Source organism: Octodon degus, unplaced genomic scaffold, assembly GCF_000260255.1.
Source record: "Octodon degus isolate 3935 unplaced genomic scaffold, OctDeg1.0 scaffold00082, whole genome shotgun sequence".
Lineage (NCBI taxonomy): Eukaryota > Metazoa > Chordata > Mammalia > Rodentia > Octodontidae > Octodon > Octodon degus.
The window spans coordinates 11,253,116-11,275,945 of NW_004524658.1; the positions used below are offsets into that span (position 1 = coordinate 11,253,116).

The following is a 22,830-nucleotide window of genomic DNA, read 5'->3' on the forward strand; positions in this document are numbered from 1 at the left end:
AGCATCAGGGACCGCGGTTCAATCCCCCAGCACCACATGCCAGCCAGCCCTGCCCCCTGGTGGGCTGAGCTGGCCTCTCTCTCTCTCTCTCTCTCTCTCTCTCTCTCTCTCTCTCTCTCTCAAATAAATAAATAAAAAAAATTAAAAAAAAAAGAAAAGGGCAAATCAGGTAGGATACATCCCAACGCTCAAATACAGAGAACTCTGCAACATACATAACTTAAGATCATAAAGCATCAGAGGTTCTTAATGAGGGCCAAACCTTGGACCAAGAAGCAGGTCCTATATACGTAGATTGGTTAAGGAAAACTGAGATAGATTCTCATGGTGAGAAACAGATATCTGATTTTTAAAAGATATCAAACCAGACACAAAATAAAGTATAAGACTACCTGCCACATCTCCTCTTACCCTTCACAAACCAAAACTTGTTTACTACTACCCTATGGCTGACGTAGGTCAGGGTAGAGATGGATTGTTTGATGTCTACTCCTGAGTACTTCCAAGTCTGGGAAGATTTTCACTATACAGGAGAAGAAGACTGCAACATGTTAACTGCTGAGACTTTATGAGCTTCGCCTTCACTGGCAGGCAGGAGAAGAGTTGAAAGAACAAAGCTCTTTTGCTGGAGGAGTAATAAGAGGGAGGGAGGTGTCCACATGGGGCCTCCCTACCCAACCCAGGGCCAACCCCAAGAATTCTCCTCAACCTTTATCTCCCATTGTGCTGGAGTTGAAATTGACTAATGAAAGCTGAGAGAAATGAATCGATTTAACTTTCCCTAGGATTATTTATTTGATTGTTTGTTTAAAAGAAGAAAGGATAATAGGTTAACTACATGCATCAGAACATTTTCTGTGGGTATGAGAGTGCCCACATGTCCACAGCGACAGGGAGACTGAGCTCCCCAAACCATAGTTGTTCCTTTTCAGAAGTAAATTAAAGGTGCTCCCCTGGGCTGCACACTAAATTCCCTAATGTATTGCTTAAGCCACAGCTTCATTTCCTGCCGTCCACATCTGCATTAGTAGTTTTATGTGGCTGTGAGATGGAAAGGAATACAAAGCTAGTTAGTTAATCACATCTGTCTCCCGCTGTGAGCATTAAAACTTGGGATTCCTGATGGCCCCATTCGCAGATAGGTTTTCAGAGGGAGTGGAAGGGGTCCCAACTGATGTTTTTATTATCTACAGTGGACCCAGAGCTGCCTTCCTGACTCAAACAAATTTCTTTTGACAAAATCACCCAGGGCCTTCCTAATTCTGCATGATACTTCCATGGTTTCAGAAGACCAGAGCTTCATATTGTATAACAACATGTCACTGAAAGATTTCTGTTCATCAACTAGAAATTCCAGCCAGGAATCTGATTTTCCTCTTATCATGAATTGAATCTAGAGAGAAGCAGAGTCAGACACAGAGAAACTAAAGGAGTTTCTGTGTTGCATTCAGAACCTTGCTTTTAGCCGATTCTCAGGCGCCTTGCTTTCTCACCTGAAATGCCTGCTGATATGAACTACTCTGTCCATCTATGTTAGATCTACTGAAGCTGCTTGCATGTGGCTGATGACTTAAGCCAATGACAAAGGTAAAATAAATCATTCTGGCAAGAGTAGAAAGGCAGGCTGGTAAACAGAAAGCACTGATATAACCAGTGCAGATATTTCCTCCTTCCTATCTGCACTGGGAGCTACAAAACAAGCCTTAAAGGTTAGATCGAGAAGGCAGTGTTTGGCAAAGGGAAGGAGGTACACAGGTAGGTCACCCTCAGCTGGCCTGGGCCTCTCTCATTGGATGGTCGAGTGGACCGCTACCGAGCTCAAGCATTCTTTCCAACATGTTTATTATTTTGGATACACAATAGGCCTTAAGACCTTGGAACTCTGGGTAAGACTAGGATGAATTGTGTCACTAGAGCCAAATCCAGTGACCTTCATCCACCACCATTCTTCTGTTAGCTCACATTATTATTCCACTGTGGCAGAACCATGAATGGCAATGGTTCAAAGCAACTGACACTGTCATCTTATCCAACTAGAGTAATGCAAGCCAACAGACATAAAATGCAAGCCAGTCTAGTATTCACATTTTGAATATAAAAGGGAACAGATGGGGAATTTAATAATTATTTTACTTACACCAGTAAATCCAAAATATTATCATTTGAACATACAATCAATATAAAAATAATAAATGAACTAATTCACATTCACATAAGGCTCTCAGTGTTATGGAATGAATTTGCCTCCAGTCCCTCTATTCATATGTTGAAGATCAAAAGCCCAGTGCAATGGTATTTGGAAGTAGGGTCTTTAGGACGTCATTCATTTTCAGTGAGGTCATGAGAGTAAGGGTAGGGATCTCATGATATGATTATTTCTATTTTTATTTGATTGATTGATACAAGGTCATGCTATGCAGATTAGACTCATAGTGATCCTCCTGTCTCAGCCTCCCCAGCCCTGGGATTATAGGCATGCCCCACCACTCCTGGTTTCATTGGGTGGCACAGCACACCCATGGTTCCAACACTGGCATCTGGTACTGGGGACTGAACCCAGGTCCTTGTGCTTGTCAGGCTGGGGCTTGACCGAGCTATCTCCCCAGGCTCCAGGATGGATTAATGTCTTTATTAGATGAGTAAGAAGGGTGGGTTAGAGAGCTCAGCGGATTAAAGCACCAGTTTAGGTGGATACAGGGGCTGTGGTTTGATCCCTGGGCCTGCTGTGCCGGCCTCGCCCCCGGGGTGGGCTGAGCCGCGATTGAGACTGGGCATGGTGGCATGTGCCTTAATCTTAGCACTTGGGAGGCTGAAAACAGAAGAATCACGAGTCCAATCTATGTAGTGAGACCCTGTACTAAATAAAAAAAAATAAAAAGAAAGAAAGAAAGAAGAAAGAAAAAAAGAAAGAAAGAAAGAAGAAAGAAAGAAAAAAAGAGAGAGAGGGGCTGGTGAGATGGCTCAGTGGTCTAAAGCACCTACTTAAAACAAGCGCAGCAAAGCACAGGGACCATGGTTCAATCCCCCAGCACCACATGCCAGCCAGCCCCGCCCCCTGGTGGGCTGAGCTGGCCACACACACACACACACACACTAAAAAAATAATAATAATAATAATAATAAAATTAAAAAAAAGAGAGAGAGAGAGAGAAAGAAAACCTTTGGTATAGAAGAGTAAGGCCGGCAAGAGCTCTCACTCTGGGAGAGCGCAATGAGAAGGTGGTTGTCTGTGAGCCGAGGAGAAGCCCTCCGTGCACACACACCGAACACGTCATCTTGGCTTTGAAACCGCAGACCTGTGAGAAGTAACTGCCTGCTATGTAAGCTGCGCTGGGTACATTATGTGGTTACTGACCCTTGTGTTGATCTATGCTTGCTTTGTACTCGTCGTGTTTCGAGTGCTTGCCAGTCACGTTCAGCCGGTGGCTACTCTGCTGTAGCAGGGCGCTAACCTAACTGCAAGCCCAAGGTGACTGAGAGAATGGTCACAGGAGTTTGAAAGGGATTATTTAAACTCACTTTTAGGTTCCCACATTTCATACCAAAAAGTAAAAGACATTTTCTCCTAAGTTTTTTTTTAATATGCTTTAAATAAAATTTTAAAACAGATTCCTTTTCATTTCAAAAGGGCCACTTGAAAACTCGTCTAAAAAGATGAATCATCCTTCCCAACCTTATCTCCTCTCTCAAGACTCTTAGTGGCCACCTCTTTAGGCATGAGTCTCAAGCTAATTTCTGCTTAGCCCTGGGAAAATGTCAGACTGGTGGTATTTCTATTAAGGAAATCTCATTATTCTTTTTTTTCCCCCCAGAACCAAGGATTGAACTCAGGCCCTTGCGCTTGCCAGGGAAGCACTTATTCCACTGAGCCATCTCCCTGGCCCCCGAAATCTCACTATTCTTGCTAGATCCTTTATCCAAATAGTCCTTAGTCATATACCTAAGTAATCTGCAAAATCAGACACCAAAAACATTACTAAACACATTTCATTTTTTTCTCCTTTACAAAAAATATAATTTTCCCTAAAAAATACATAAGATAGAATGTGTGTGTGAATGTGTATGAGTGAGAGAGAGAGAGAGAGACACTCTTACTATGTAGTTTCAGGATAGCCTTGAACTCACTATGTAGCCTAGATTGGCCTCAAGTTCCTGTTGATCTTCCTGTCTCAGCCTCCCAAATGCTGGGATTACATAAGCATACCCCCACACCTGATCCTTAAAAACAGAAATCTTGATATTCCATTAAAATTCAAGCAGAAACCCAAACTGAGACTCAGCTCCACAGAGGACAAAGAAAGACAGCAGCAGCGATACCCCAGGAGAAAGTGAACTGATGTGGCCCAGGGTACAGCAGGACTTTAACACAGGCTTATTCACCAGCTGAACATCTGTCTTCCTGCATTCCTCACCAGGGCTGCATTCCTCAGAGCTCACTTATCAGCCTAAATATAGGCAGGCTAAGCTGTTTGGTAGGACCTCAAAGTTGTTAAGTCCACTGCCCACTGCTGCCCGCTAAGCTGTATCTGACAGCCCTCTCATGCATTCGTATTTGCCCACATCTAACAGCATAAATCCGCACAGCGTCTCCACACTGAATTCAACCACACCTAGGCGTGGTTACTCAGTTACTCTGTTAGGATCAGTCTCATAAGCAAAATTAATCAAGTATTAGAACACTGGCTCTATTTTTATGACGCAACTTTGACTTTTAAAAGCTATTGAATCATCAAGCTGGAGAAACACTTTTTCACAGAGTTAATGCTGATGATGGATACATTGATTTAGCGTTTAGGGGTCACAGGTGGAAGCCCTCTTGTGTTTCATCTTCAAGTTCTCTCTAGTTTCTTTCCTTAAAGGTCGAAATATTAACCAGAATTTTCAAAAGAAACAGTGTCCTAGCTCTATTTACTTACCTTGCTCACTTGATTGGTTACTTTCTTGGCAAATTCTATATCTGGAGGATCAGCCAGAGGCGTGAATTGAGATTGCTGTTCAGCATGACCTTTTTTGTAGGCAACCTGACAAAATTCAAAACAAAACAAAACAAAACAGGGATATTCATAAAACACAGATAATTATACTACTCATGTTTCATTTGTTAATATTTTTTAAAGGGATGATGTTCTAATCTTTGAAGCACTCAGCATTGATATCTAGTGCTTGCTTTTAACCAACTACCTCAGCTCTCAGCCTCTTGTCTTCTATTCATACCTACTTAGCCAACCTCTAGTTTTGAATCAATTCAACCACACAGCAATGCTGAGTGCTACAGAAGATTAGAACATTATCCCTTTTAAAAATGCCACCCTAAAATCATATTTTAGGGTGCCATGTTGCCATAATCTGCCATTCTGGGTGTTAAACACTTGCTCTTACTCTGCTGGCTATTTCTATTTCTTGAGACCTCTCTCTTCTCCAGGACTTTTGACACTAGGTCTGTTTCTTTCCCTTCATTTTCATACCATGATTTGTAGTAGCAACTTGTTTTTAACCAGCTACCTCAGCTCTCAGCCTCTTGTCTTCTATTCATACCTACTTAGCCAACCTCTAGTTTTGAATCAAATCAATCACACAGCAATGCTGAGTGCTACAGAAAAAAAAGTCACATAAATGTATGAATGAGATTGTAGTAATGTGATATGTAGGGAGACGAGAGAGACATAGCAGAACAGAGGGTAGCACCTTTGAACTCTAGGATGAAATGCACATGCCTACCCAGGAGCATCTTCAGCAAACAGCAACTTGCTTGGGGCTCTGCACCCAGTACTCCATGGCTTTATGGAACCTAGTTGCTGCTTGGTCCTCAATGAAGGTTGAACACCCCTATGTGTCTCTGGTCAGCCTGAGCCCCAGTAGCCAGTCTAAACTCCCCAAGACTGTGCTTAGTTCTCCAGTCAAGCCCATCTCACTCCCAGCTTCCTCTTACACCTTTCTAACCTGGCCTTGACACTTCCACCCTCTGCACCGGCTCTGATGAGCAATACCCCTCCCGGGACATGGCTCAGGCTCTCTATACCAGTCCTTCCCATGGCCCAAGCTCTATGAGTCTATGGGTCATCCTGTCTCTTTCTCCCAGCTTCAATCCTTCCTATTTCATGAACTCCTTCCCTTCAACCTATAGAAGGCTTCTGCCACCTCAAAATGTGTACAGTACCCATGAATCACATGGCCTCTCACCTCGACTCTTTCAGATTTTTTTCCACCAATCTTAAACACTGCTTTCAACTATTCATAGATCTCAGACACAATCAGCCCTCAGTTTCCTTAGGGTATGCTGTTCCTTGCCTCCAGAGTACCCCAGCTCTCCCCTCTCCCCCCTCTGAGAACCTCTGTGCCTTCCATATCTCAGGGCATCTTGGCTTTCCTTCCTCAGCCCTCTGTGACTCCTCAGGCAGATACAGTGCCTTTCTCTCAGGGTTTGTTCAGTGTGGCCCTTCTCTCTTTTATGGAGGTCACCAGGAAACACCATTACTAATGTTTACACGCTCATTCCCTCTTGGTCTATGAGCTCTGGGGTGGCAGGGGCAAGTTCTCTCCTGTGGTGTGCAGTGTGCCTGACTCATGGGAAGGGCTAGTCACTGATTGCTAAATGGATGGCTCATGGGCTGATGCCCTAAGGGGGCATCTGAAGGGCGGGTTTACCCTCCCAGCTCATCTACCACTCAGCTGGGATACTGCTGCAGATTATTTTTTCTTCTACACAGCAGAATTCTTATTTATTAAAAAAGGAGTTAGATAATTGCATACTTTAACCAATTGTAACTAGATCCTAACCTAATAATATCCATCTAGCACATATAGCAAAAGCTTCTATGAATATCAAGTCAAGTGGAATATAAAAAATAGTTTTAAAATGTATAAATTCTATTGTTGAATTTCTTTTTAGTAAGTGAAGCCTTTATTTTAGGCTAAGGGCAAGTGGAATTTTCCATGGTTGGCTAAGTCCTTAGGGAGAAGACAACATTTAAACAGGAGAAGTGCTGATTAAGTATGACATCCTGTCAAGAAGTTTCAGAGAAGTCAGCTCCAGTCCTCATTTCTTAGGAACTTTGTTCACAATTCTGTCTAGTTAGATTCCCCCCCACCCTGCCCCAGGGACTTTCGCTAAATTGCTCAGGCTGTGCTTAAATTTATCATTCTCCTGCTTCAGCCTCCCACAGTGCTGGGATTACAGGCATGCATCACAATGCCTCGCTCTTATCTATTTAAAACTGCATTTTAAGTCAGCTTGTGGAGTATCTCAGTGTCTGCAAAGTTCTTGCCTCTGTCTTGTTTTGTTTTTTTTTTTCTTTGTTTTGTTTTGTTTCTTTGTGCAGGGTCTTACTACAGTTGGAACTTGTAGTGATCCTCCTGTTTTCTGCCTCCCTAGTGCTGGGATTATAGGGGGCATGCACCACCATGCCCAAACTCCATCACTGGCTTAGTGTGCCCCAGGGGTGGGGCTGGCATGGCATGTGGTGCCAGGGATTGAACCCTGGGCCCTGCGCTTTGCCTAAGCAAGTGTTTAGTTTGCTGAGCTATCTCGCTGGCCCATTGCCTCTATTTAGATCACAAAGAAAACATGGTAAGTAAAGAGGAAAGGAGGGAAAGAGAGAGGGGGAGGGAGTGAGACAGACTTAAATCCAAGCCCCTATCCCAAAATGCACGTGCCTACCAAAGGCATGTTCTGTGAGCAGCAGCTTGTTCAGGGCACTGTGCCCAAAAACTGTAGAAATTCATGGTGCTGACAATAGTATTAATAGCCTTGTTGGTAAACTGATACTTAGTGCATGCTGGCCTGCAATCAAAATAAAAGCCCTATCCTAACTCAAAGCAGAAGTAGGGAATACTTCACTTCATTTTTGCATATTCTCCTTTATTATACCTTCTATTGTGATAGTTTCAAAATGTAGCCATTTTCAGGTGTTGAAAGTCCATCCAGCAGAGGGCTATGAGGGTAATCCTTCCCCTCTGTTTTATGGATAGAGGGACACATCAGGAGATTAAGTGTCTTTTTGGAAACTTCCCCTAGGCTTATATGACATGGCATTTCCTGGTTCCCCGTCAGCCTCTCGGTTGTTCCCTTCTCCTTTGCCGGCAGCTTTCCAGGTGTCCTAAGGGTAGGCATCTTCCAACATCTTCCAAATGCCTGTGATTCTGACAGGCATTTAGAAAATGCCCTTGACCATGCACTCTTCTGCCTCTCCGTATATTTTGTGTCCTCAGCTACTGCTTTTAAATATGATGTTCTTCTCCTGATCTCACATCTAAGCAATAGTATTAAATTTCTAATCTCTTCACGGGATGCCTCCATCTATTCCTTCCACTATCTCAAGTCAGGTTCTTTCTCCATCACTGCATCTTTACCAGCAGAACCCTTATTCAGTCAGACAATCTGTGTATGGTCATAGATCCACCCATGACTACTTTCTCTCCTTTGTCTCACATACACATCATGACCACCCATTCATGATTATTCTCTTCAGATTCTTTCTTTCCTTTTTCCCATCATCCCTCTGACTTACTTATAGAACTGAAGTAGATTTCTGCAAATTATCACGGTTTCTAGCTTTTCCTAGTTCTGATTCACCACACTGTGCCAGGCAGAATGTCTCCAGCTTGTATTTTGAATCATATTATTTTTTCTCTCCATAATCTTGTGGTCCCCCTATTGTTTACCTATCATGTCAAAGCTATTTTGTCTGATTTTTAAGGTCCTGTTCCAAGCAGCCGCATAAGTCCCCTCCAAACAACGAACTAACATCATTCACTTATGTTGTCCCTCCATATTTCAGACTTGCTTTTCCCTGTCCCTTGTTCCCAGCACTCCCTCAGCCTGCAAGGCCTCAAACACCTTTCTTCTTTATCATGACTCCTCCCCTGCTCACTACCTCTTCTGGCCTGAGGACTCATATGCACTGCTTCTCACAGCTAGTTATTAGACTGATGAGTTGTGTTTTGATTTTAAATTTTTCTTGTTTGATTTTGTTCATCTTACAAGCTTGATTATAAATTCTCAGGGGAAATCGTGAAAACTTCTGGTAATACTTTTCTAACTTACCAGGTGTCTATTCATAATAATTTCAATAAATAACTATTGATCATTTGATGAAGACCTCAAAATAGTGCTACGAATTCATGAGACGCAGAACACAAAACCAATATTAAAGGACAAACAAGAGGTGCTCACATATTAAAATTGTACTGTGCATTAAATGACTTCAGAATTGGGCTGTGCTTTATTTCCTAGCATGACCCATGGAAGGGTTAAAGTTTATCTGTGCTACATTCTAACAGATCATAGGGAGAGTGAGATAGAAAACATGTGCACTAAATTTACAGATGACCTGAAATGAGAGGCAATAAAAATTTGACCTCAAACGTTGGAGACATAATCAAGTGAGTACTTACAGCTTCAGTTCAGGGCAAGATGAAAGCCTAAAATCCATTGGGAGTAAATTTCAGTAGGTTTTGATTGTCTTGTTATTAAGTCTGTACTGAGTATAAGTCAAAGAGCATGATGTCATAATACAGTGCTCTGCTAAAGACTAGAGCAATGATCTCTGGATTTTCAGCACCCAATAGTCAAGAAATAAGGTGTTTTGAAACAAAATCCTACACAAGGGCTCTAAACGGGGCTGTCTGATACCAGTGGTTTTATTTCAATACTGAGGACTATCAAGCTTTTCCATTTCCTCTGATACATAGTATTGTGCTCTAGGATGTTGAAATTCTGGCAATTCAGTCTACTGATTTTTGCTAACCGTGAATTATCCTCTTATTATCAGGACCAAGAACGTTTTATGGGATCACTACACAAAGACGTTCAACAAGTACGCCAGCTAAGTCTCCACACAGAAAGAAGAGGCATCACAGTTCAACCTTGATGGTTACTAGCAAAGCCAAATCCCTCAACAACACTGTTTACTTAATAAATGTGCAAAGATGGTTGTGATTCTGACAGGCATTTAGAAAATGCTATACCACTGTCGCAGAATGACTTCAGCCAGAGCCGAGGGGAAAGAGCAATACATGTGCTGGAGGAAAGAACGTTGGTCTTACAAGCACAAGTCTAGGCTCTGCCACTATCTATGTGGGCTTAGACACAGTTTCCTGACTGTAAGGAGAAAGGATTGAACTAAGTTATATCTCAAAGTATAAATTATATCTCATATAAATGTAAATAAGGTATTATAAATTACGGCTCTGGATGTGCTCTTATGCAATAATGGTAAAACAGAAGTTCAGTGAGTATCTGCAGAAGATGTTCCCAAATTTTCCTGACTCCACATGCCCAAATGGTACCAACTGCCCCTTACTTACATCACTGAGAGCTTTCTGGGCCTGGGCGACCCTCCTGAGTTCTGGGCTATCATTATATGGGTAAAACAAACTTTTGTCGGCATCCCAGTCTTCGGTGTACAGTTTCTAAATCAGAAAAAAGTGAAAAGTTATGAGAAAATGAGCTCATGCTTATATGAAGTACATTGCTCTGACCTTATTCATCATGGTACAGGAATCAAAGGCAACGTGAGAGCAAAGCTGAATGTGATGCACAGAGAATGTACCCTTTCCATCTAATCCAAGACATTCTTATCGCCAGCTTGTCCTGTGTGCCCGATTGGGGGCAGATGTGCCTGATTCTCTTTCATCCCTCCCTTCACCTTTACCTGCCTCCTGCATTTTTCTAAATGCCTGTCAAAAATCACAACCATCTTTGAAAGCTTATTAAGTAAACAGTGTGAACACAGTGTAAGGAACCAGGAAGCATAACTTCTAAAAGTGATAGCCAGGGATATCCAAAGTGTAAGCCAGAGCATACAGAAAAATCTAGAACACTACTTTGTGGACATTTGAACTGCTTCTAAGGAGCTGGGCTGCTCAGGTTCTTAAAGGACTCTCTGTTCCTCAGCCCCTCAGCTGAAGAACTGTCATTGAGAGAAGCTCAAGCTGATTCCTTAGCAAGCTCACTCCTGTGGTTCCATATGTCTTAAAGATCCTCCCAAAAAATATTAGAGATTGTCAGGAATTTATCAGTGATTGCTTTAAAGTATATGGTTGGATAACACAGGAAGCTAGCCATGGTAATAAAGCAGAAGCACTTACCTTACTGAACATGGCTGTGTTCTTAATGGCCTGGACAAGTTCAGGGGCATCAGGGGGAAGCAGGTACTTATCCTTGGTGTCTTCCCAGTTCTGCTTATATAAAACCTAGATGGGAAGAGCAAGAGACCCATGGTAGACAGAAGAACTGGAGAACAGAGGAAGAACAGTGCAAGAGGCTGCCCAAGGCTACCAGGAAAACGCTGACCATGTCAGCATCCTAAGCTACTCGACCTACACTAGTAGGCTTTTCTTGAAATTCTTTTTTTTTTTTTTTTTTTTTAACTCATTCAGGATTCTGATTCTCTATAGGTTCTTTTCAAAGTTTCCAACCAATCGCTGACTCAGCTTGGCAGCCAGATGCATCTCTTTTAACTTGCAGAGCATGTGAAAATGGCTTCTAGTTAGTTGCCTGCATTTGAAGTTTGGAAATTTCTTATAAAAATTTAGTTCCTCAGATCATGAAAAGATAAGGAGACTCCAGGGACAGTGGGATGGTGTTCGGGGCAGCAAACCTCCAGAGCTGGGTTGCAGCTGACCCGTCAGATGAGTTATATAAACTTTAATCCACTTCTCCCTTCTGTGGGCTACTTCAGCCATCTGCAGAGGCCCCCTCATGACTGTGGACACTCAGCCCCATCCATGGGACTGGTGAGCATCTGTCCATTTCTCCTTTAAGACTCAGCACAGGAAACACCATGGGATATGGACTAACCAGCAACCCAGGCACCATCTCACCTTGCTGACTTGCTGCGACACTTTCTTTGCATGTTCAATATCTTTAGCTTTTTCATCCACATGACAGATAGTTTTAGCAACATCGCCATCCATTCGATACTTAACCTGCAGAAATAATGCGAGATTAGAGTTCTTGACAAGCATGGATATGTGATTGCATTAAAGAACATCATAACAATGAAGAGTGTGAACCTAAGTCTGCACACCAAAGCAGAGCTTCTGCATTTTAGCTGGGAGGCTGTGATCTTCAAAGAGACACAGAACGCACGTATCCACCGCCATCTGCTTTCCTGGCCAATTGTCTGGCCTGGGGCTTCTCGGCCTCACCGTTCTTTGGTGAGGAGGACCGCGAATTAGTTTCCATCTCATAGTCTCCTCTTAAGCTAACTGCTAAACCAAGCCTGCTTAGGCAGGGCACAGTGGTCGGGGTTCGATCCCTGGCATGCCCTGTGTGCCATGCCCACAGGGGGCACTGAGATGGTAATTGAGACTGGGCGTGGTGGCACACACCTATAATTCCAGCACTTGGGAAACTGAAAACAGGAGGATCACTACGAGTCCAATCTGTGTAGTGAGACCCTGTAGAGCCTGTCCTAAATTCATAAAAAAATAGAAAATAGAAAAAAAAAAGAGATCTCTGAGTCCACATTTACAGCAATATAATCTTAAGTCTCTGTTTTCTTTCTCCCTTATTCATGCTACATATATTTAGAGCCCTAAGTCTCCAGGGCTAGGCATGTTTTTTTTCTTTTTTCTTTTTTTTTTTTTTTAGTACCAGAGATCGAACTCAGGATCTTGTGCTTGCCAGGCAGGCACTTATGCCTCAGCTATCTCCCTGGCAAGTCTTTTTTTTTTCTCCCCTGTGGTACCAGGGATTGAACTCAGGACCTTGTGCTTGCCAGGCAGGTGCTTATTCTACTAAGCTATCTCCCTAGCCCTAGGCATGTTTTTGAAATGTCTCTCTTCTTTATTTTAGTCCTACAACCCACCTCGCTGAGTTGATCTTGTACTTTCTTGATTCTACGAAGTTCTGGAGTATCGGTTGTGCTGGCATATGACTGTCCTTTTGCTTTCTCATAGTTCTCCTTGTATTTATTCTAAAAAGCATATCAGATATTAGCCTCAAACCCGATAAGACAACAGCAGAAATTTTAAGCAGCAGACTCATCCCAATATGATTTATCTCAATATCATTTTTAAAAATCCCCCAAATTATACCAGTTATAACAGCTTTCATTTTGTCCCAGACACTCTCAGCAAAAACTAAAATAGATCCGTTAATTGCTCTTCCTAAATACGATTGGATCCTGGAGATAATGAAATTTTTTTTTGCAGATTATTGTCTTAAAAATATCCTAAAATGATTGTCTCTTTTATGTTTCCATGCCCATAAAAAGCCTAAATTCCAATTATTTCAGAAAATACAGGAAAGAGTGAAATCTGAAAAGATTTGATTACTAATACAATGTAAAAATATTCAATTCAGAAATTATAGCTAAACCTGTGTTCTGAATAGCTGAAATGCCAGCTGAATTAATGGAAAGCCTAAATTACAGCCTATTTTGTAAAGGAATGCAATTTTATTATTTCTTCTAACTATAAAATGAATTCTTATTTAGTAATAATATATATACTTGTCACTATTAAGGCTTCAAAGAATACTCTTGAGTAGAATGATCAACAATCTAAATTATATTATTGGTTTAGTTACTAACCACTTTAAAAATATAATAGAATTTTGCCAACATTCTTTTCAAAAAATCAGAAATTCTAGGTTCATAATGCCTGAATTAACAAAGGTTTATGGCAGTATTAACAAAATACTATTATATCTTTACTGAATACTACAGTGATTTTTTAAAAGGCAAGAAAGTCTTGTTTGTTTTTTTAAAAAAGAAAAACCTGTGTTAGCTCACCAATAGTCTCCAGGAGTTGACACTTATTAACCAGTGTTAACGCACTCAATGTGCACTGGCCAGCCTTCACAGCAGAATGCTTTTAATACGCCCTTTGGTCTCACACACTCCAATGACCCCCGAGCTTCATTTCATTTATTGAATCTTTTTTTTTTTTTTTTTTTTTTTTTTTTTTCCAGAACCGGGCATTGAACTCAGGCCCTTGTGCTTGTCAGGGAAGCGCTTATTCCACTGAGCCATCTCCCCAGCCCCATTTCATTTGTTGAAGCCCTCAAAGGATTGCAGTCAAGCTGCCTAGTGAGATCTCTGTCTATCATTTAAAAAATCAACAAATTAGACCAAATTAGATCAACTGAAATGGGTCCAAATCCACTGCCAGTCAGTGTAAGTTGTGGGACCATACACAGGAATGAAAGGACCAGAGACCTTTAAGTAAAATGCTCCTCAGCCTGCACTACACATGAGAATCACCCTGGCAGCTTTTAAAAATCCTCCTGAATGGGTGTGAGCCTGGAACTAATTAAACTAGAAAGGCCTGAGCATCCATAGCATTAAAGCTCCTCGGGGATGCCCCTGTTCAGCCAGGGCTTTACAACCACATGGTTCTAGAGTATACGACCATTCTGAGTGTCAGTTTCAAATCAGTTCTTAGTCTCATCTTGATTTTCTAAACTACAAATTTTGTTTTCACTATACATGTCTTGGAGACCTTTTTATGTTTTGGTAGCTGTTCTATTTAAGAAGCTATTCCACTCAGGCATAGTTTAAATATGTGTTTTTTAGCTTCCATGAACTGATCACAGTTAAATTTATATTCATTTTTTCACTATTCTAGATTCACTGATCATGATTAAGCATCAAGAAATGTTTTAGAATTGGCCTTATGCTTATTTTGCAGAAATAATTTCAATAAGGATGCTTGCCCTGATGCGGCTACAGTATAAGTGGACTACATAAAATGATATATCAAGAGTTACAACAAAAGAGCTTATGTTTCTGCAAGATGAGTTTTTATTTCATTCAAGGTCATGAAACAAAAACACAAGGAGCACCCAGGAGAGCTTGTTAAGATCTGTAACTTCTCACTAATAAAACCAGTTTAATAAAAGTTTGAAACTTACTGGGCTAAACAGATTCTGCATCTTCTGACTGTGTTCAATGTAGGGGGTCATGAACTTGGAAGAGTCCACCTTCTTGCGGATGACCTTCTTCCTCTCTGTTGTTGGCTTTGCCGGTTCTGGCTGTGCCAGTGCTGGTGTGGAAGTTTCTGATTCGTCATAGCCGGGTATTGTCCTTGTAGTTGTAGTTTCTATGATTTTTGTTATTGTCTGAAAAGTTGACATACATTTCAACACTGTTATCAAAGTAAAGGCACTGGTACAAAAGTATTGGTGTATACTCTTCTAACTGAAAGTCAGGTTGACATTCCTGGTGTTGCTTCTGAATACCTAAACCAAGGCAAAGCAGGAAGGCACGCACTCTGTTCACATGAAGGCACTTATCATCACATAACGGAGAATGCTGCCTGCAGCACTGTCTTAAAGTTGTGTTTGGAGAAGGACACTCAAACACTTTAAGGAACTCTACAGACTCAGAAGTGAAATATTCTTAAATATTTGGAAATCTTGACTTGTCCCGATAAAATAAAAAGCAAAATGTTAAGCCAAATAAATAAATTTAAACTCGTGACTTTAATACTAACTTTTAATTGAATAAGAAGAAAATTGGTTTGTATTTCTTGTAAGCATTGCTCACTATACTGTAAGACAAAGAATAATAAACTGAAAAATGGATCAGCTGTATTAATATTACATGATTATCCTTCCCTTGGCTTAGAAAGTCAATGAGTATGAACTGGAATGACATTTACATTCAGAAATGCTTAGCTGGAAAAGAATAATGATGACGCTATACTTTGGTAATTATTTTCACAACAGACCTGCTATGTAGTAGTGGAAAATTACTGTTTCTTACAACAGGCTGTCATGAAAAACAGAAAACAAAACTAGGACTCAAAGATAGAATCAAGTCCAAGATTTCAAATAGTGTCAGAAGACAAGCACCCAAGCCATCAATCCACCTCATAATATTCTGTCATAGAAAATACCAGTTGTACAATTTTAGTGCATGTGCTGCTGATGTCAGCACTCGTCTGTACCAAAGGGAGAATCCTAGCGTCAACTGGAGAAGAGAAACATATCACAGAAATCGTACATATATGAAAATTGTCCTATCATTGTCAATTGGATGCTTCCCATACAGCATTGCTAAAGCATTGCTGACCACCAATTTACACTTAGTGATTCGTGGTTTCTTGCAGTCATAGGCTCTCTGCGTAGGCTCAGGGTTAATTAGGCAGGTTACTGTTTCTCATATTCAAAGTTGAACAGCTCCATGCAGAAAATGTAGTACCATAAGAAAGGCATCTCATCATGTGGGAATAAAGAATGTGAAGTTAAGATATGTATGGGAACAGCTCCCTTGAAGTTCATACTTGCCAAAATCTGAGTTGCCTTTCACTGATCAGGGACGAAGTCTCTGGTGGCATAGACAGTATCCTACAGATTACAACTCTGCATGATGCAATTGCTGGTCTCCATGTAATCCACGTTAGTCACCAAGGCCATTCTTTGTGTTACTGTTGCATAGATGACAGCCACCAACATCACCCTAATTAGCAACACACACATACCTCATCACATGAGCAGTGAGGGAAATCATCCCCTGCCAACTTAGATGAAGTGAATAGCAAAAGCAGTGAAATAACCTGTCAAACAGGTACTATTCACTCTTTTAATACAAGAATCTGGGCTCAGGCAGCTGGTTGATCCTCCTCCATCAGATGCTCTTTCACCACCTTTGTGGTCCTAGGAGTCTTACAGAGGAGAAGGTTCCTCCTACTCTATGAGAACACAGTTCATGCAGGTATGGACCAGACCTTACCTCTCCTGGTACCTCTTCATACACTGTCTCCTCTGTGTAGTACTGTAAACAGAACACACAGGAATCCCCATGAGAACTGGAACAGAATGTGCCTTCCCTCTGCCTCAGCTGAACCCTTGGGAGCTTTCACAGTTCAGTTGGTTTGCAGAATCTGTGGGAAGCAGGTGAGGGGGCCTTTCCTATTTGGAGACTCAGGTGCCCTTGTAAAGTTTAGGAAAGCTAAAATGAATGCCATCGGACTGGACAAAAAGACGCAGTGTGATGAGCCAGGTGGCTGAGGCTGGTTTTTCTGTGGGGGAAGCTATTTTCCTGGAATGAGTAAGGTTTTTTTTTATGGTACCCAAGATAGAATTTCCCTAGGAAAGAATACAATAGCAATATCGTGAGTGTGTGGTGTGGGCAAAAAGCAGCTATGATAAAACTCACTCTTTACTAACAATAAAACAAAACAGAATATGCAGTGTGAATATTTTTTCCTGGATTTTATTGTGGAAGTAACAAGATCCGAAGTCCTATCCACATCTCAATTATTCCTACATCCTTCTGGTTAGTAAGCAGTAAGTTTTTCGTGGAGTGACAGATGACCCCTTTTCATAGTGCAACGGTCCTAAGCAGGCTGCTAAGACAACTTGTGAAGGCCAAGGGGAGAGAGGAAATTGTGGATCCTCAACACAAGACGTGGGCAACACAGGCTGCAAGTTTGTTCCTGATGACTGTGAGGTGCCTGCAGGCTGGATCTGAAACCAAATCTACTTTTGTTCTACTTCTGACATCACTAGCAATAAATAGATGCAGATAGGAACTGGCTGACATTTTGTTTGAGATGTGTAAGAAGAGTGGAATCCTGCCCTGGCCTCAACCTGCTCTCCCAGGCAAACACAAGGGAAGGCCCAGTCAGGCCAAGGCACACAGCGAAAGGGATAAAAGATGACATAGTTGGCTCATTTTCTCAGTCAAGAAGATTCATAATATTTGATGCTTTGTTACTCTTATTTATGACACCAAAGCATGTGGGGGAGATGAGTTCCAAAATGTCCCTCAATGGCTCTCTTGGCTCCTCAACTCCCATCAAAATATTCAGCCACTGTAAGTGGGCCACTAGCTCTATTCCACTTAACACAAGCTTTATAAAACTTACCCACTGTCCCTCAGACTTGAGTCTTCTTTATTATTGTGCTATTCTTAAAATTTTAAATGCATGTTTTTTTTCTACATATGTACATATATATAGTATTAGGAACCACATGGACAAGACAGAGAACTGTTCTTTCACACTTGTGACTTCAGCACAAGAGAAATGCCACTTGGACCCTTGAAAAGCACTGTCTGATGCTAGTACTGCTGGGAGCCACTCTGTGGTCACACAAAACATGAGTGAGCTGAAAACAAATGTGAAAGTAAAGCAAATGATTCCAAGTGCTTCGGCTCCTCTTCGCTTCTGAGGATAACAGAAGCTCTTCGGAAGCCAGCCAATTTTACCTTTGTTGGGCTCTCATGATTGGCAAATACATCTTAGAAATAAGTTTATTCCCCAAAATAAATAAATAACAGGAAACATTATCCAAATGGTTGGCATTAACTTGTATGCCAAATCTCACTTTATTTTTTTTTAAATCTGTGCTGCTAATTAAACAGCACATCTTTGCCTCTTTCTTTCCAAGTTTAAGTTTAAATAGACAGTGACAGCAAAATTTCATTTCAGATGTCCAATATCCCTAGGAGATATATTTTTAAAGCTAGTTCCTGTTTTTTTGAACTCTTTCCGGACCAATTTTCTCGAATCTGCCACCCTTCCATTCCCATGATCTTTTTTGAGACCAAAGAGACTTCAGTCCAACGTTTTCTGGCAAGCAGTCTATTTGTTTAGCACCTGCTGGTCAGACCCAGAAGCAGTAATGGGAACAAAATGGTAAGGATGGGTCGCCTAAAAATAGCTCCTTCCATTTTTATGACTAGTTAAATCAATCAAGTCTAGCACTAAAGACTATTTCCAGTGACAAATGAATACAATTATATTAAGAAAGACAAGGAATATTTAAGTTGGAGGCTAAAAAAAATTTCTGATATTATTATCATCAAAAGATAATTTAATTTATTATCATCCTTAGTGTTATTTAGTGACGGCTCTGACTCTTAGGGATACACACTAGTGAAAATATTGACTGTGGAGGAGGTGACTATGACGTGTAACACAGAGAGGTTACATGCTACACTGTGTGAGATCCCACTTGGATTTATTTTTTAAATATATTCACCAATAATAAAGGTGATTTTAGCCAGGCGTGGGAGTACACACCTAGAATCCTAGCATTTGGGAGACTGAGGCAGGAGGAACCTTGTGAAGTCAAGACCAGCCTGGGCTACAAACTGAGCTCAAGTTCAGCTTGAACTGCATAGCAAAACTTTGTCTCAAAAAAGAAAAAAAAAAGATGATCTTATTTATAGAACAAAAATTTTCTGCATCCAAGTAGAGACTAGTTACCTAAAATAATTTTCCAAAGACAAATTTTAGCATTTTCATCTGGAATTCAGTTTTGAGTAGCTCTTATAACTAATTTCAGTCTTATTAAAAAGCACATATTTTCAAAACTGCCTCCAAGTTCCATGGGCCTTCAGAGATTTTCATGTCTACGTTATCATCATTAATTAGAAATCAGCAAGCACCTTCAGATTCATGGGAGTGGATTTACGTGGCTAATAGCCCCAAGCCTGGTTTTATGTCTAGAATGTGAAGGCAAGAGCTGATGAGCAAAAACCATGATGTGGCAGTACAAGATTATATAAAATATAAAATAAGGAACTAATAACTTTACAAAGTTCATCAGATGCCTACCAATAACGTGGAGGAAATGCTTCAAGCAAACTACTACGGTCTTTGCTCTTATTAAATATTTAAAAGCAAAAGCTAGTCTTGCTTCTTTGGGTAAATATAATGACATTGTGGGAAAGTGGTTCCGACTGTGACTTGTGACCTTCACAAGTGTGCGTACACGTTTCTGTGCTCATGGGCATGTGTGTACATGCATAAAGTCTCCTCTGTTCAATTATTCTGAGTATGGAGCCCACCTGCCCTACATGCACAAATGCGAGCCACGAGTAGGAGTAGCTCTCCTTCCCCTACTGTTGCAGACACTGAGAAAGAGAATTCAGTTTGCAGTTTGTCAGCACTTTGTCTCCCCTCCTCTCTCACTTTGATCATTAGTGTTGGGAGGGAGGGAATAGAGCAGTTTTAGAAGAAAAAGTAAAAGCTGCCTGTCCTTCACACTTTGATGCTTTTTTTTTTGAGTCTAAAGAAACACACAAAAATGTGAAATAGTGATATTTCCTTTCAATTCTAAACCCCACATAATTATAGTGAAAGGGAATGCAAAATACTCCTTTCTTAAGATTTAATGATAACTCTTTGTAAAGTTATAATAGACAATGTGGTTTTTTTAAGTGATTGAGTCACCTACACAGATCTGATTGTCACTACATAAAGTTCTTTACTGTGAGAGTTGATTTTTTTTTAAACTCTTACCTCCACCACCTCCTCATACTCTTCGTCATCTGCCATTGTCCTCAAGCAGTGGTGGCACCTACACACTTCATATTCCGGACAAATGAAAACGCATTAGAATCTGTCCTCAGGATACAAATGATTGTATACTAAAACAGAATTTAAAACCACTCTGGTCTGCATAATCACATATTTCTGGCCGCTAAGACAGATGTCTAAAATAGCATCCTAAATAACAGAAGACTCCAGTCTTTCTCCTGATTTCCTCAGGAGCACGTTGAATATTGTGACTTCCACAAGACCAGTTTAGTTAAAGTTATAAAAGGAAATTGAGGTGAGGCAGTGAGAGACTTTCAACTCATGGAACAGACAACTTTAATTTCCAAACACTTGGAAAGAAACATTTCAAAGCACAAGTCTTTTAGTGAAAGAGTTTTCTGTCCTGTCACCCACATTCTGAGAAAGCTCATTTAGTTTCACATACAGCCCTAGTGCACCAGTATGGCTCACAATTCACATTATGCAATATTTTTAAAAAGCATTGATAAATTTTAAAAGCAAAAATAGAAACCTCAAGGCAATGGGGTTATTCTCTTTCGGAAAACCATTGGTTTATATGGATATTTTTCTTTCCTTTTCTGTAGCTCTTGTTCAACCCTGAAAAACAGCAAAGTTTTAAAGTATTGGTTGAAGTATTTATAAGATTGTAGGTCTTAGAATAACAAATTAAAAAAAAAAAAGATTGTAGGTCTTTGGCCTAAGCTTCTAATTCAGGAACTAAAGAAAAGATCTCTCCAGCCCTTTGCAGTTTGACGCCAGGAGTAGGACGCCCCACATAGGAGGATGACAGCTAGCAGCAGCTGCCCCTCTGCCCAGAGAGGCTTGCTGTGTAAACCAATACCCCACACTGGCTGGTTTTGTTAAGCTAGAGAAACTGCCACTCCTCTGAGGCAAATGAAGCCCAGTAGAACAGGATAAATATAGGAACATGGAACATAGATCCCTTTTCATATTAATATATTTAGGAGAAAATTTGAAGTTCAAAAGTGAAAAATATGTACGTTTTTTGTACTAGGGATCAAACTCAGGACCTTGTGCTTGCCAGGCAGGCACTTATATATACTGCTGAGCTATCTCCCCGGCAAAAAAAAATACATCTTGTTACACAAAGAAAGCTAATTTGACAAAGGCATAGACTGGTTAGGGTAGGACCTCATCCCGGAAACTCTACATGTCAGATATTAACAGGAATTTTGTAGGGCACTGGGGTTAGAGACTTTGCTACCAAATTACAATCATTATTTTTCCAGTTAGGACCCCAAGGTTTGAAAATTACCTCAAGAAGTTGTGGAACATCTACTGATAGAATGCTATGGAAAAAGACACGAACTAGCCTTACCTTCAAGTTATCAAATAAATCTCCTCAGCAGCAAATCCACTCCCAACTCTCCCCTCCTGAGAACCCCAGGCAAAAGCCAGCGTGGTGCCTGCACTCAGCATTATCATGTGGCCAGAGCAGCCAATCAGACTTTGAGTTGCTCAAATTTCAGAAGCTAAATATACTGAGTGATCTTCTGAAAACCACCTGTTCATCAATTCCACTAAAGGATAAAGGGTAACAAACTGCTTGCTTAGAACAATTCAAATGGAGAGGAATTTTACCTAATTCTCAGTCTCTGAGGGTCATATTTAGGTTTCACTTTTCATTTACTACAATCTCCCTCAATATCTTCTGTTCTCTCATGGGAAGGAATTTAGAGAAAATTAGCAAGGCTGGGGGGACCTTTGGCTCTGCCCCAGTTGCTGTCCTCATACCATTTGTCCATTCTTCGTGGAGGTGAATGGACTTGTCATGGTCATGGGCACGAGGTGAACTGCAAACAGCTTACAGTTGTTGATGTAACAAACAGAATAATATTCTGGAGAACAGCAAGTTGTCCAAATACAATTTTTAAAAGACATCATGAATGAAATGCAGGTAGAATTACTGATGGGGATGCTAGACAAGGGATAGCTACAGGGTACCGCTAGGAGAACAGGCCCTTACTCTCTGTTACTGACCCAAGGAGTGTGGCTCCTCATGTTCGATGCCCTCTCCCTCCCCAGGTCTCCCCAGCTGTCAAGAAGACCGCGCCATCCCCATGTACCTGGGCTCCCGACTTCCCACTACCTTACGGCTCCTGTCTCCTAGAAGCAAAGTATGAATGCAGGCCCAAAAGTCTTTCTTGCTAACCAGCGGTACAAACATGGGAAATCAGTAAGTTACCACCGGGAAAATCCTCGTGAGAATCCAACCACACTGGCGGCTTCACCTCACACTTTGAGCCTCCTGAACTATGAAAAGAAAATTTCTGTTACCTCTGTCACTCAGTTTGTTTTACTTTATTTTATTGTATTAACTTATTTTATTTTTATATTTTAGGGAAGGGTCTACAGGGTGTTCAGGGTCTCACTACTAGGTCGGACTCGTAGTGTTCCACCTGTTTACAGCCTCCCGAGAGCTGAGATTACAGGCATGTGCTGAGTCTCAATTGCCATCTCAGCACGCCCCGGGGGCAGGACCAGCACAGCAGGCCCAGGAATTGAACCCCTGGCCCCTGCACCTGCTTGCAGGCGCTTTAATCCACTGAGCCATTTGGCTGGGCCCGT

The 22,830-nt window shown here is 41.1% G+C and overlaps 1 protein-coding gene across 42 annotated transcripts in view; it reads right to left on the bottom strand.

Moving 5' to 3' along the window:
- Positions 1-21,670, bottom strand: part of Neb (nebulin) — a 221,833-nt gene extending 200,163 nt beyond the window's left edge. For 41 of the 42 annotated variants that reach the window (XM_023721397.1, XM_023721387.1, XM_023721393.1 and 38 more), the window contains exons 1-10: positions 21,581-21,670; positions 20,753-20,838; positions 20,203-20,267; positions 16,683-16,724; positions 14,861-15,067; positions 12,813-12,920; positions 11,824-11,928; positions 11,089-11,193; positions 10,306-10,410; positions 4,917-5,021 (exon numbers count right to left, since the gene is read on the bottom strand). In XM_023721397.1, coding sequence (XP_023577165.1) covers positions 4,917-5,021; positions 10,306-10,410; positions 11,089-11,193; positions 11,824-11,928; positions 12,813-12,920; positions 14,861-15,067; positions 16,683-16,724; positions 20,203-20,238 — 813 coding nt within the window. In that variant the 5' untranslated portion in view covers positions 20,239-20,267; positions 20,753-20,838; positions 21,581-21,670. The remainder of the gene's footprint in view (positions 1-4,916; positions 5,022-10,305; positions 10,411-11,088; positions 11,194-11,823; positions 11,929-12,812; positions 12,921-14,860; positions 15,068-16,682; positions 16,725-20,202; positions 20,268-20,752; positions 20,839-21,580) is intronic. The other variant, XM_023721355.1, reaches the window with a different exon arrangement.
- Between the last annotated feature and the right edge of the window lie 1,160 nt (positions 21,671-22,830).